This window comes from Helianthus annuus, chromosome 11 (assembly GCF_002127325.2).
Source record: "Helianthus annuus cultivar XRQ/B chromosome 11, HanXRQr2.0-SUNRISE, whole genome shotgun sequence".
Lineage (NCBI taxonomy): Eukaryota > Viridiplantae > Streptophyta > Magnoliopsida > Asterales > Asteraceae > Helianthus > Helianthus annuus.
The window spans coordinates 6,062,143-6,074,624 of NC_035443.2; the positions used below are offsets into that span (position 1 = coordinate 6,062,143).

The 12,482-nt window shown below is 34.0% G+C and overlaps 1 protein-coding gene across 1 annotated transcript; it reads right to left on the minus strand.

The window, feature by feature from the left end:
* Nucleotides 1-1,963: 1,963 nt before the first annotated feature.
* Nucleotides 1,964-4,101, minus strand: LOC118483858 (transcription factor bHLH93-like). Its single transcript, XM_035979509.1, has 4 exons — nt 3,463-4,101; nt 3,103-3,279; nt 2,845-3,012; nt 1,964-2,251 (listed from the first exon to the last, which is right to left on the minus strand). The coding sequence occupies exons 1-4, from the start codon at nt 4,027-4,029 to the stop codon at nt 2,165-2,167; spliced, it is 999 nt and encodes a 332-aa protein (XP_035835402.1). The 5' UTR covers nt 4,030-4,101; the 3' UTR covers nt 1,964-2,164.
* Nucleotides 4,102-12,482: the final 8,381 nt, after the last annotated feature.

Here is a 12,482-nt window from a genome sequence, read left to right on the forward strand (position 1 = left end):
GTGTCGACTGAGGAGGTGAGTGGCGGCGCTGTGGAGGAGGGCGGCGACGCTGTGGAAGAGAGGCGGCGACGGAGGAGCTGTGGAGGAGGGCGGTGATCTGTCGATGAGAGGAGAGGAGAGGAATGGGGCTGTGGAAGAAGATGCAAAGCTTACAATTAGGGCACGAGGGGCAGGCCTTGTCAAAAGTTCCATTCAGATGTGAAGAATAGCTGAACCATTCAGCGCTTAATGGTTTCATTCAGATGTGAAGAATAGGTGAACCAAACAAGGATACCTCTGTCCGATTCAGAGGTTTACCTCTGAATGGAGCCATTCAGACACAACCAAACAGCCCCTTAGCCTTACAAATTAAAATATTTATAAAAAAATAATGTCGTGTAACATGATTAAAAAATGTTGTCTTTTCCACACCTTATCCTTGCAAAGAAAATTGAAACCCTCTATTGATTGAGATTATAGTTTTCATAAAACATTCAGATTCCATCAACCTATATATTCCAATCAAGGCACCAACCCTACACTAAGCTATATATTCCAACCAAGGCACCAATCCTTGCAAAATAGACAGTATTATCTTTAACCCCTCGTCATGATTTTAAAGTTAACTTAAAATATGTACTTACATAATATTGAAAGGCCATCTAGCTGATGAACATAAATAACTTATTTATTGAACACTTTGTAAATTAGGCTATGTGTTATGAGTTTACTCGTTTTCACTGCCTCGTTATAAAGTGAATGTCATATCACCACCACGTAGGCATAAGCTCTCATTCACTTTTTCCATTTTTGCTCTTTAATGGTTTCATAAGTTTTCATTACCCAAAATCCATTAAAATAATATTAAAATCTAAGAAATTAAAAAGAAACAAAGTATGTGGTTGGTCGATTTCCATGGGGCCCACCATTCTTACCTCTCGCACGATCGATAGGCAGTTCACGCCTACCACCTTCACGCTATGGCTAACGCCCCTCGTGGCGGTGTATAATGTTGGGGTAACACCCAAGTTAGTGGGATGTTACCACATTACACTTAGCCTTACAAATGACACATATTTAAGCAAAAATAATATGACAGTTATATTGATAACGTTACATCATGTGACATGAAAAACAAAACGCTATCTTTTCCACACTTTATCCTTAGAAAGCAAATTGAAACCCTTTATTGATTGAAATTATAGTTTTCATAAAACATTCACATTCCATCAGCCTATATATTCCAATCAAGGTACCAACCCTACACTAAGCTATATGTTGTGCCAACCACAAAAGTATTCATCCATACTTTGTATAGATTTTCTTGTTGCCCTACATATTATTATTATTATGACATTTTCTTGCTAATTATCTTGCAATATAGTGTATATCACAAACCCTATCACCATTCATGATTTTATCTCACTTCATCCACAACACTTAATTCCTAATATTATCAAATTGTTCCTATTACATCATACAAGATATGTTGCCTCAAATATAACCCCGTTTAAAAGAAAACATGTTCTAACGTTTATCGAAAACAAATGGAACCCGTTTTCTTGACAAACAACGGGGCGTCCCGACCTTCTTTATGTCCATGTCTAATAGCAATTTTTTTCGAAAACATAAAGATCCTCTTTCTTTTTCTGTGAAACATGATTAGATTATTGTTGTGTTAGGGTTTCCATAATTGAAATAGTTGTTGCTTTTTAGGCATCTATGATTGAATATAATGTATGTTGGACTCCACAGGTCAATTTCTTTCACCCCATTCTTGTCACATATACACCTGTTTATATTTTACAAACCCTTGTATACATCCAACATATATAGATAATATGAACATATATAATCTGACAACATTCTTTTTCCTCATGGGTAGGGTCCACAACTGCATTCTTGTATGATAAAATTATATGAAAGCATTCTTTCCTGTTAATTTGTTAGCATCTTTTTGTACTTTACCTTTTCTTTAAACCAATGAGGGAATACTTGTCCTTCTTGTATTATTAGATATCTAAAGTTGTTGATGTTGATGTCTTTGGACAATGGATCCAACAATGATTCATTAATAAACTAAAACTAAAAAGCATAACAGCTTTATCACAAAACAGTCCAAAATCTGGAAATCTGCAAATGAATTAACAATCCATGATCTTCTTCATCTTGCATTCTTGTTTCTTTACAAACATCTACCTCCATAACCTGCATTTCTGAAGAGGATTTGCTTCATTTCTTCACACCCGATTATCGACCGATGCTCTTGTGCCTAAATTTAATACAAATTTTATTAAAACCCTTATATTATTATATGAAAAAGTTAATGGAGTTGAATACTTTAATAACGTTCAATACATAACTAGTTTTAAGTAGAGAACTGCAATAACCACATAAACACTTATACCTTTAGCTTTAACTATGTTACATAAGACGTTATATAACCTCTTACTCTATTTTTTTTTTTTAAACTTTTGAAATATCTACCAAGCGCGATACACAAGTGGATTTCGATAAAACTTACAGTTTTCTATGTAAATTGTAGGGCTGTCAAATCGTGTCTTATCGGGTTTAACAGGTGACGACGCGTATAACACAAGTATTAAATATGAATTCAACTCGTTTAACTACTTGATATCTCATGTCTATAACACAGTTTTATGTTTTATGTAACAAGAAAAAGAAATGATAGATCCTAACCTCATAATTTGATTTATTTTTAAAAAAGTAAAAAAATCACATTGTGTACTTTTCAGTAAACAGGTTTAATCGTGTCTTATACAGATATCTCTTGTCAGCCCTAGTAAATTGTTTATGTATCGAAGCGCCCCGAAAATACTATATGTGGATTTCGATAAAACTTACTTCTGAACATGAAGCTTGAAAGGCAAAATCATTGAAACAACTGATGACACATTGTTGCATGTCTAGACCAAGTGCTTCAAGTGTGTTCAGTGTTGATAACAACAATCCTGGTTTAGTTGAACAACAAATCTGGATCCGGGTATCCGTGTTTCCCCTCTCTACATCAAACTGTAAAATTTGTTTCACATAACCTATGAGTTTCTGTGTGTTTTAGTGTGTGTTTATGGTGTAACTCAAATGGTAGGATAAAAACAGTACCTTTGGGGGATTTCTTGCTTGTGATTCATTCATGTTGAATTCTCTAACACCTCTTAACAGTTTCATATGATCCATATCAGATTCAGTATCTTGTTCTTTCAGTTTTAAATCTTGTATCTTTTCCAAGAGTTCTTTCATGTATTCTATAGTGTCCCCAAGTATTGATGTTCTATCCATCTGTTCATTTGAAAAACCATAAAAAAAAGATTAGTGGAAACAAAAAACAAACAAACAGGCGTATACGTACACGTACACAGTAAACTCTCACTCATAGCAAGCTATTAATAGGGTCTGACGAGGGTAGGATAAAGGCGAACCTTTCCTCTATCTTAGAACATAGAGAGGTATTGCTTGTTTTACCTTGCTTATCTTAGGAACAATTGATCTAAGCATGGAAAGCCTGTCATTTAACCGTTTTCGCCTTCGTCTTTCCGCCATCAAATTCTTGGAAGGTTGTCCTTCAACTTTCTTGGACTTACTCTTCTTTTCATCATTCAATCCCATGGAGAAAACAGTTGGGAGTTTATCATCATTGGAAACAACATGATTCTTGTGATCTTCATCACCATCATTGTCTTCTTCTTGTTCCACCATTGATGGAAACATTTGTTGGTCATATGAGGAAGACACCCACTCGTTAATCGGTATGAAGGTGTCGAAACATGGTACCGAAGAGTAGATCGATTCGTCGTTGTAAGGGGATTGGAAATCGGGTTGCATGGATGATGACATGAGTTGTGAAAATGAAGATGAGTTTGAGAATGATGATGAAGAAGGTAATGGTAGGAAGTCATCTTGTTGAATGGGGAATGAGTGAGCTTGATCAATGGTGGTGAGTTCTTGAGAAGTAGAAAAGGTGGACCATGTCTCCATGGTTGGAGCCAAGAGATCTTCCAAGAGACCTTGTTGACTAATGGGTTGGTGCATCTCTCTCAATGTGTGGCTACTAGGGAATGCTTTTGGCTTTTATAACAAGTGCATGTGAGTTAAGTCTAGTGTGTAATATTAAAACCAAGCTATCATAGCAATGGAAAGTTTGGTTTTTATTGTATAAAAAATCCATATTGTAATGAACAAGTTTGTGGATATACATGTGACAATATCCATGTCACTATTAAATTCATTAAGTGAATTCTATTCTATTATGGTTAATAAGTAATGACTTTTCCTTTAAACTTGCAAACCCACCTAGAAAATCGTGTCCAAATTAAATTCGAGCAAATCTTTTTTTAACGACAAATTATATTTATCTCACTAGACAATAATGTCTATACATAAATTCATAAGGAAACTCAATAAATTCGGGAAAATCTCTTTGTGGGAGTCGAAACCTAATGGTTCATAAGCCTTATCTCACACCAAAAATGTCACTAAGCTATAATGGCATGAGCAAATTCGAGCAAATCTAGATGATCGAAAATCCATCGATGTTTACCGATCACTATAGAGGGTTAGCTTAAAAAGCTTTACACCGGCTATTCCAAAAGTGTTGAGGCTATCTTGCTTACGTCTAAGTTATTGAGTCGTTAAACTGGATCCAAAGCTGGAAATTAGATTAGTTTATAGCAATGGCGGATCCATGAATTATTTGCCAAATGTGCGGATGAGGTGTTCAACCATATTTTCAAAGGATGTGGCCGCCTACCTTGGCCAAAGGGTAAGTCCGCCCCTGATTTATAGGTCCAATAGCGACTAGCCTTAGAGCTTACAACCACTTCAAAATATTTGGTTTTATAATACGAAAAATATATATTATCGAAAACATAAATCGAAAACGCCCATTTAGTTTATCATGTCATCAGATTTTAGGATATCTTGTAAACTACTAACAATGAATGTAACCTAACACTAATTTTAATTATTTATATGATAATGATCGAAACTAAATATTTATAAAATAGTTGTTATTGAACGTCGTTGTATTCTCCTAAAAATTTTATTTCAATCTATGGTAGGACCCTTCTGAAATTTACGTAGGTGACCGTGACATTTCGTTTAAAATTGTACAGATATTCCATTCTATTTGACAGCCAACTTTGGTTTACATGAAGAACACCAATTATAATTATTTGTACATCGACAAAATAAATACGAGACAAAATATTAGTACGAATAAATTTCTCAGCACATGGAGTTAGGTCCTATACCAAGGCCATGTATGTTTGGTTTTGAACCGATTTAATTTCCTAACGTAAATAGGATGAAAAAAAAAACAATACTTTTAAGGTAAATCGGATTTAAATAATTCAATATGACTGTTTTTTTGGCCCATAATAATCCTAACAAAGTTTATTCTCGCCAGTGGTCAAACTTTTTTCATTTATTTGTATAATGGCTCGCCGTTAAAAAACATAACGGAGTTAAGTTTTTTCTGAATTATAAACCGATTTTATAGGGTTTTTTTATCTGAACAAGGATACGAGTCGATTGATGTAAAACTTACCTCGAAACGGTGCTCCAAACGGCTTGATTTTTTTATAATTGGAAGTTTAAACACCCGAATTGAAGCACTGTTTTAGTCGTTTGGAACACTTTTTCGAGGTAAAACGTACATCAATCGACTTTATCCTCATTCTGATCAAAAGACTTAAAACATCAGTTTGTAATTCAGAAAAAAAAAAAAACTTAACTTCGTTATCTTTTTTTTAACGGTGGACCATTATACAAACAAAATGAAAAAGATTGGACTAATGGCGGGAATAAACTCAGTTGAGATTATTATTGGCCAAAAACATCTAGATTGGATTATTTAAATCCAATTTGCCAAATTTAAATATAGAAAATTTAAATATTTATTATTAAAAAATCATTACATCAAGACACTTGCCAATAATTAAAATTTTCATAATGGTTGTTTGTATAACACCGGCACGATAATACTCCAGTGGTCCGTCAGTGATCCAAATTTGCCGTTAAAAAAAAAAAAATTCACCTCTTTAAACTTTGATTTAGTTATTGAAGTCAAAATAATTTTACCAAAAAGTGTTTTACATTATTTCTTTTAAGTTGTTTGTTTAACAAGTCATTCGAACCATATTCAGCTACGGCTTTGGCTCGAAATTAAATGGGCCAACCCATTTCAGCTCGTTTATTTGTAACGAACTAGAATTTGCGCTCAAGTTTAGCTCAGGCTTGAGTCAACTCGTTTAATATTTCAGATTTAAATAAATAGTAACAATTTTTATATAAATACAAAATTGATAAACATATTCAATACGAGCCAAACGAGCGAGCGAACAAGCTTATATTGATTTAAAATTGGGCTTAGAAAACTTAAAATTGGATTGACGTTTTGATAGAACTTAAAAAATATAGGTTTAACTTATACAAGTTAGCTCAAGCTTGACTACAATAGTTTAAACAAACGTTTATCTAGTTTTTAGCAAGCCAATAGGTTATCATCGTTGCTATGAATATACGGTGTGGAGGAGCTTCAAAATAGGGTGTTATGCGACATGTGGATGACACGTAAGCACGCATCAGAACTAAGGCGTAGCGCAAAAACGGGGGGGGGGGGGTGAGGAAGAGTAGCGTTATTCGACACGTGGCACATACTTTTTGATATTATTTTATATTTCATTTTTTAAAATCTATTAAAAAATTACATAAATTTAAAATAAAAATACATAAACATTAATCATTGTCTTCATCTTCATCAAGGTCGTTTCATAGAACTCTCCAAATATGTTCAACCAAACTTAAAAATTTGGTTAAAAATGGGAGAGAATATGTAGTTGGGAAAAGAAAAATGGATGATTTAGTGTGTGGTTTTTGGGTGAAATTTGTGATTTGGTGTGTGGTTTTTAAACCCACCAATACCAACTGTCCACGTCGTCTAGCGTTTGCCCTCCATGCCGGTGGAAAATTACTCACCCTACACACAACGTCGTTCATAATACGGGGCACGGAGTGGTTTGGTGGGCCTGGACCGACAACAACGCAATATTTCGACGCCGATACCGTGTGTTCTATCAAATAAATTAATAATCGTCTACCTTGGAACCCTGATGTACGGCCACCGTTTTGTGTTTTGTTTTGTTGCTCGTTTTTTTACAGTTTTTGTTACTAATTAATAATATTTATTTAATGAAACTAATAATAAATTGATTGGATTAGTGAACGTTAATTTTTATTTTAATATGAAAACAAATCCAGGATGCTGGTGGTTTAAGCCCACAATATTGGAGCAGAAAGCGGTTTAAGTGGGTTCGAGTTTGTTCTTTTAGCATGTGATTTACACGACCTTTGACACTGACTAAGGTTGTCCTTACTTGTATCATGTGCATCCATCATTGTACCATCAAATCATTTCATCATCTATTACCTTTTTTTTTCTAAATTATTTTAAGAAAAAGGTAACAATTTTTTTTTACTCCAACTAAGAAGAAAATACAGAATAGTGACTAGTTTAAAAATTAACATTCATCCTATTAAGGTTAAAAAAATCGATTATAAATCATTTGGAGTTCAAATTAACCAATTTATACTTTTAATCATATAATTTGGATGTGATGTAACAGCTAAGTTTAACATAGCGATGGCAATGGGCCGACATATAGAGTTAGGGATGACAATGAGTACGGTTCAGGTCGGGTATTGGTAATTCTAATCTCATACCTAGTTGTAAAACCTTGGCTCAATACATGTCAGGTACCGGGCATATCCGTAAGTATCAAATATACACATTAGTTTCTCAAAAAATACCCGTTGGAATTTAAAAAAGCAGTTTTTTCTTACAATTATATTATAAATTATGTATATTTTGTATTCTTAACAATTAAAATAAGTTATAATTCACAACAAGTTATGATATGTACATATCATAATAACATAAAGAGTAAACTGCCATTTTGGTCTCTGAGGTTTGGTCACTTTTGACACTTTAGTCCAAAACTTAAACCTTTTGCATTTGGGTCCCTGTGGTTTCAGTTTTATTGTCATTTTGGTCCAAAAGTGAAATCAGATCATATTTGTCTTATAAAATCCTGCTATTTTGTCATTTTCTTCAGGGGCAAAATGGTCATTATGTAGAAAATTTACATAATATATTTTTCTTTCTCTCCCATCTCAAACTATGCCCCTGAGGAAAAGGACAAAATAGCATGATTTTATAAGACAAATATGACCTGATTTTACTTTTGGACCAAAATGGCAATAAAACTGAAACCACAGGGACCCAGATGCAAAAGGTTTGAGTTTTGGACTAAAGTGGCAAAAGTGACCAAACCTCAGGGAGCAAAATGGCAGTTTACTCTAACATAAATTAGAAAGATAATTTTGTATTTGTAATACACAAATATAAATAATATCAATATATATATATATATATATATATACACATACATACATATATAGGGCGAATGTTCACAGGCTTCAGCCCTAGGTATTGTGGGCTTCGCCCAAACCACGCTCACGATCCACATCACTGCGCCTAGGGCGCATAGGCCATTACGAGAGGCCACATAAAGGGCGTGGGGCACAAGGCATGGCTGGGCTTGAGGGCGTTTGACAGCTTCTGAATTTTTATTATAACTATACGACCAATATATCTAGCCACATCAACTCAATGACCACATTTCTAATAAGCCCCAACAAAGCCCACAACCTCCCCATTTAGAGTCCCTTTCTACCAAGCCCACGTGACATCACTTTTTTCAATATAAAACGCTTTAGGCTATATGTAATGGTTTCACTCGTTTTCACTGTCACGTCAAAAAGTGAGTGCCACATCACTAGCACGCAGTCACGCGCTCTCACTCGCTTTTTTTCCACTTTGAGTGTGTAATAGTTTAACAAGTTTTTACTATCCCCGCCCGTTATAATAATGTTTACAAAAATAAATTAAAAAAAATAAAAAAAAAGTGTTGGTGATTTGTTAATTTCTTATTGGTTGAAAAAAGAAAAAGAAATGGCCCCATGCATATTTCCCATCTCACTAGCGTGATGCCGTTTACACCACCCCTCATAATGGTCGTTTCATGATTCCCTAAGGTGATGATGTTTCACGCCCTAAGCTCTTGCTACATAGCAGAAGCGTTACCCTATTACACTTAGGCTAGCTATCATGGGCGGATCTTAATAGGGCTGTGGCAGGGTCACGGCCCGGGCAAGTTTTTCGGCCGTAGTGCTAATTTTCCGCATTTCGATCGAAAATTTTTTATATATATTATGTTTGGCCCGGGCTTGCCCGGGCTTTTTTTAGTGCCCGGGTCTTTCGGCCTTGGCACGTTCAACGGGCAAGATCTGCCACTACTAGCTATTATGGAATAACAAGGCATGCCACATCAGCTCAATAATAAGCGAAACACTGCGCCGCCTTGTCATTAGGGGGCGCCAAGGGCACCTTCGCCAACCCAATAATGGGCGCTAGACGGATCAGAGATGAGGTCACCCCCTTTTAACCAATCAAACCATGTTCCTTCTTGTTTTTTAATTTTATATTTATTGGGTGTAGTTGTTGTGTAGTTAGTTATTTCACAACACCTGGTTATCGGATATTTAATTATTACTCAATGTCCTATGTAATAGCGATACGCCGGATAATATGATAATAGTTTAGTCATTTCAGAACACAGTGTTAATCTTAAAGCCCTTTTTTACAAGCCATCAGGGGCGGACATATATATAGCCCAAGGTGGGCGGGCGCACCCCCGGGAAAAAAAAATTTTAGTGCTATTTTCCGTTGAAAATCCCGTCTGCACCCCTTGGATTTTTTCGTCCGCACCCCTTGAATTTTTTCATCCGCACCCCTTGAAATTTTTCGTCCACACACCTTAGGTAAAAAATGTTTTCGATTTATATTTTAAATTTTTTTTAGTAAACTCTAATTAAAAAAACTACCTAAATTATATAAACTTATACTACCCAACTTAACCCAAATACCCAATACCTTAACCCACTATTTCATTAAACATAATTAGCCCACTAATTACTAGCCCATTAACCAAACTCAACCTAAGTTCAAACTATAATAATTAAAATAAGCCCAATAGTCCCTTAGAATTCATCCCGCCCTCCCTCTCTTGGGTCATCTCCTACCAGCGATCATCGACCAGAACAGCAACCACAACAGCACGTCATCAGCAGCCGCGGACCACCGCCGTCCGATACCAAAGGGTAACAAAATTCTTAAATAGGTTTGAAATTTCATGTGTTTTGACATTGTTTATGGTTGTTTAGATGATTTTTAGGGTGATTATGTTGTTTAGATGATTTTTGGGGTGATTACACACGATTTCTAGGGTTGAAAATTAAAATTGAAACATTATTTTATGGAGCGATGAACTTATGCATCAATTTGTTTGTGATAGGAACCATGAGTAGGGACGTTATGGCGCAATTTCTTTTGTTTTACATGACCCGACCCGAACCGACCCGATACGAACCGATTTTTTTACTTATATACCTAGGGGGCTAAAATTTTTAAAAATGTTTCGCACCCCTATAGAAAAATTCCTGGATCCATCACTGCAAGCCATAACATATAGTAGCGTAGACTTTAAAATAAAAGCAAAATGATGAACGATGCGGCTCTCGAACCAAGACGACATGGTTCACAATCACCACGTCAACTACTTGTACTAATAAATCAAGGTTAAAAGGCATCATCACTAGTTAAAAAAAACTTTTTGCTGGATTAGGCGAATATATTACTTTACTAGCCTATATCCCGTGTGACACACGGGTTTAAAAAATAAAATTAATAACTTATTATTTAATATGATTTTTTATATCTTAACAATCAAAATAACATCTAAGAGCATTGACATTCGTGCCTTTATCTTCATTTAGATAATTTAATATAAAATTTATTTTTCTCTAAATTATCTTTAGTTTTAAATAACGTATCACGTCCATCTCTATATCTATATTTTGATCTAATTGACAAACACTAATTTTATTATTTATTTTTCTTTCCTACAGACTCACAATCTAAAATATAGTTTATTGTATTTTTCTTCGTTTTAACCGTACACTCTCATCACACTTAAACTTTTTAACTTTGATTTTTCAAACCATATGGCTAAAGCTTTACGCAACCCTATTTTCCGAAGTTGGAATTCAAATTACCAACATAGGGTTTAGTGAAACTCTAGCCATATTATTTGGAAAGTAAAACTAAAAAAACCATATCTATATATATTATTATTAATATATTTATATATATTAATAATTTGAGAGGGAAATTAATTTGTTCAATAAAGAAATCCATTTTACACGGGATCCGAATTACTTTGGGTCGGGTTATTTTTTGCCCTTACTAACCGACATATAATACGGATCATATATAAGGTTTTGCTCAATCATTTAACCTAACTTTCTTCTTACAATTTCTCTCAACACCTTCTTCAATCCGATACACACTCTGTCGCCAATCTCTTCGATTATTGCAGGTAAATGTTCTTCATTACTCCAAAATACGCTTTATTTATGTTGTTAGATCACATATGGAGTTTTATCTTCTTTAAAATTCAACGGCCGGTTGTTATTCGAAAATTATTTTTGGTGTTTTATGTAGATTGTTGCACAAAATCTTCAGTTATGTAATGAAACTTGGATCCTTAGTTATTGTTTTATGTTTATTCAGATTTGATTGATTTTATTTGTATTTTGTAATTTTTGTTCATTATTGATGCTTAGAAACCCTAAATCCCATTATCAAAATACTGAAGATTATAATCATTAAAAGTCACCAATTTTTCAATAATCGAAGCTAATGTATTCTTTATATGTTTATACATATTTGCAGAAAACTATAGAGCCGGTCATTATTTTAGATGACGAATCTTTCAACAATCGTAGGTAAATGTTCTGTGTATTGTATTTTAGATGTTATTTTTTTTTTGCGGAAAACCCTATCGGCATATCTTACATTATAATGTTGATGATAATGCATTTTGTTAAAAATACAGATTATGTTGATTTAGTCTCTTCATATGTTTTTGCCCTTTTTTCCTGTTGTACATAACTTTTCAATATCAGAATCAATTTTTTGATGTTGTATATTATTTTTGCCCTTTTTTCCTGTTCTACAAATAAATTATTTTGAAAATTTATATAACGTATACTTATTATTGTTTGTAAAATTCAGTGTTTTGTTATTAATAATTGACCTTTTTTCTTTTAATAAATTCGTATATTAATTTTCAGGTATCGACCCTTTGCACAACACTCCTTCATTTTTAAAGCTAATTGATGAAGATTTTCCAATATTTTTGGTACGTTTATTAAATTTATTCTAATGTTTTATAATTATATATATTATGTAAACTGATAATTTATTCGCTTTTTTAAACTCATAGGAATTACCTAATGACTTTACCTCAATGGTTTGGGGAGAACACCCACCTTACAAAGATTCAGTTAAGATTCTTGATGGG

Bases quoted from the DNA above. Each gene is read 5' to 3' on its own strand.
- LOC118483858 (XM_035979509.1), bottom strand. From the start codon at position 4,029: ATGCACCAACCCATTAGTCAACAAGGTCTCTTGGAAGATCTCTTGGCT. The intron at 3,280-3,462 runs GTAAAACAAGCA...TCAAATGAACAG, and splicing joins TTGTTCCTAAGATAAGCAAG to ATGGATAGAACATCAATACT. The intron at 2,252-2,844 runs GTAAGTTTTATC...TATTAAATTTAG, and splicing joins TTCAAGCTTCATGTTCAGAA to GCACAAGAGCATCGGTCGAT.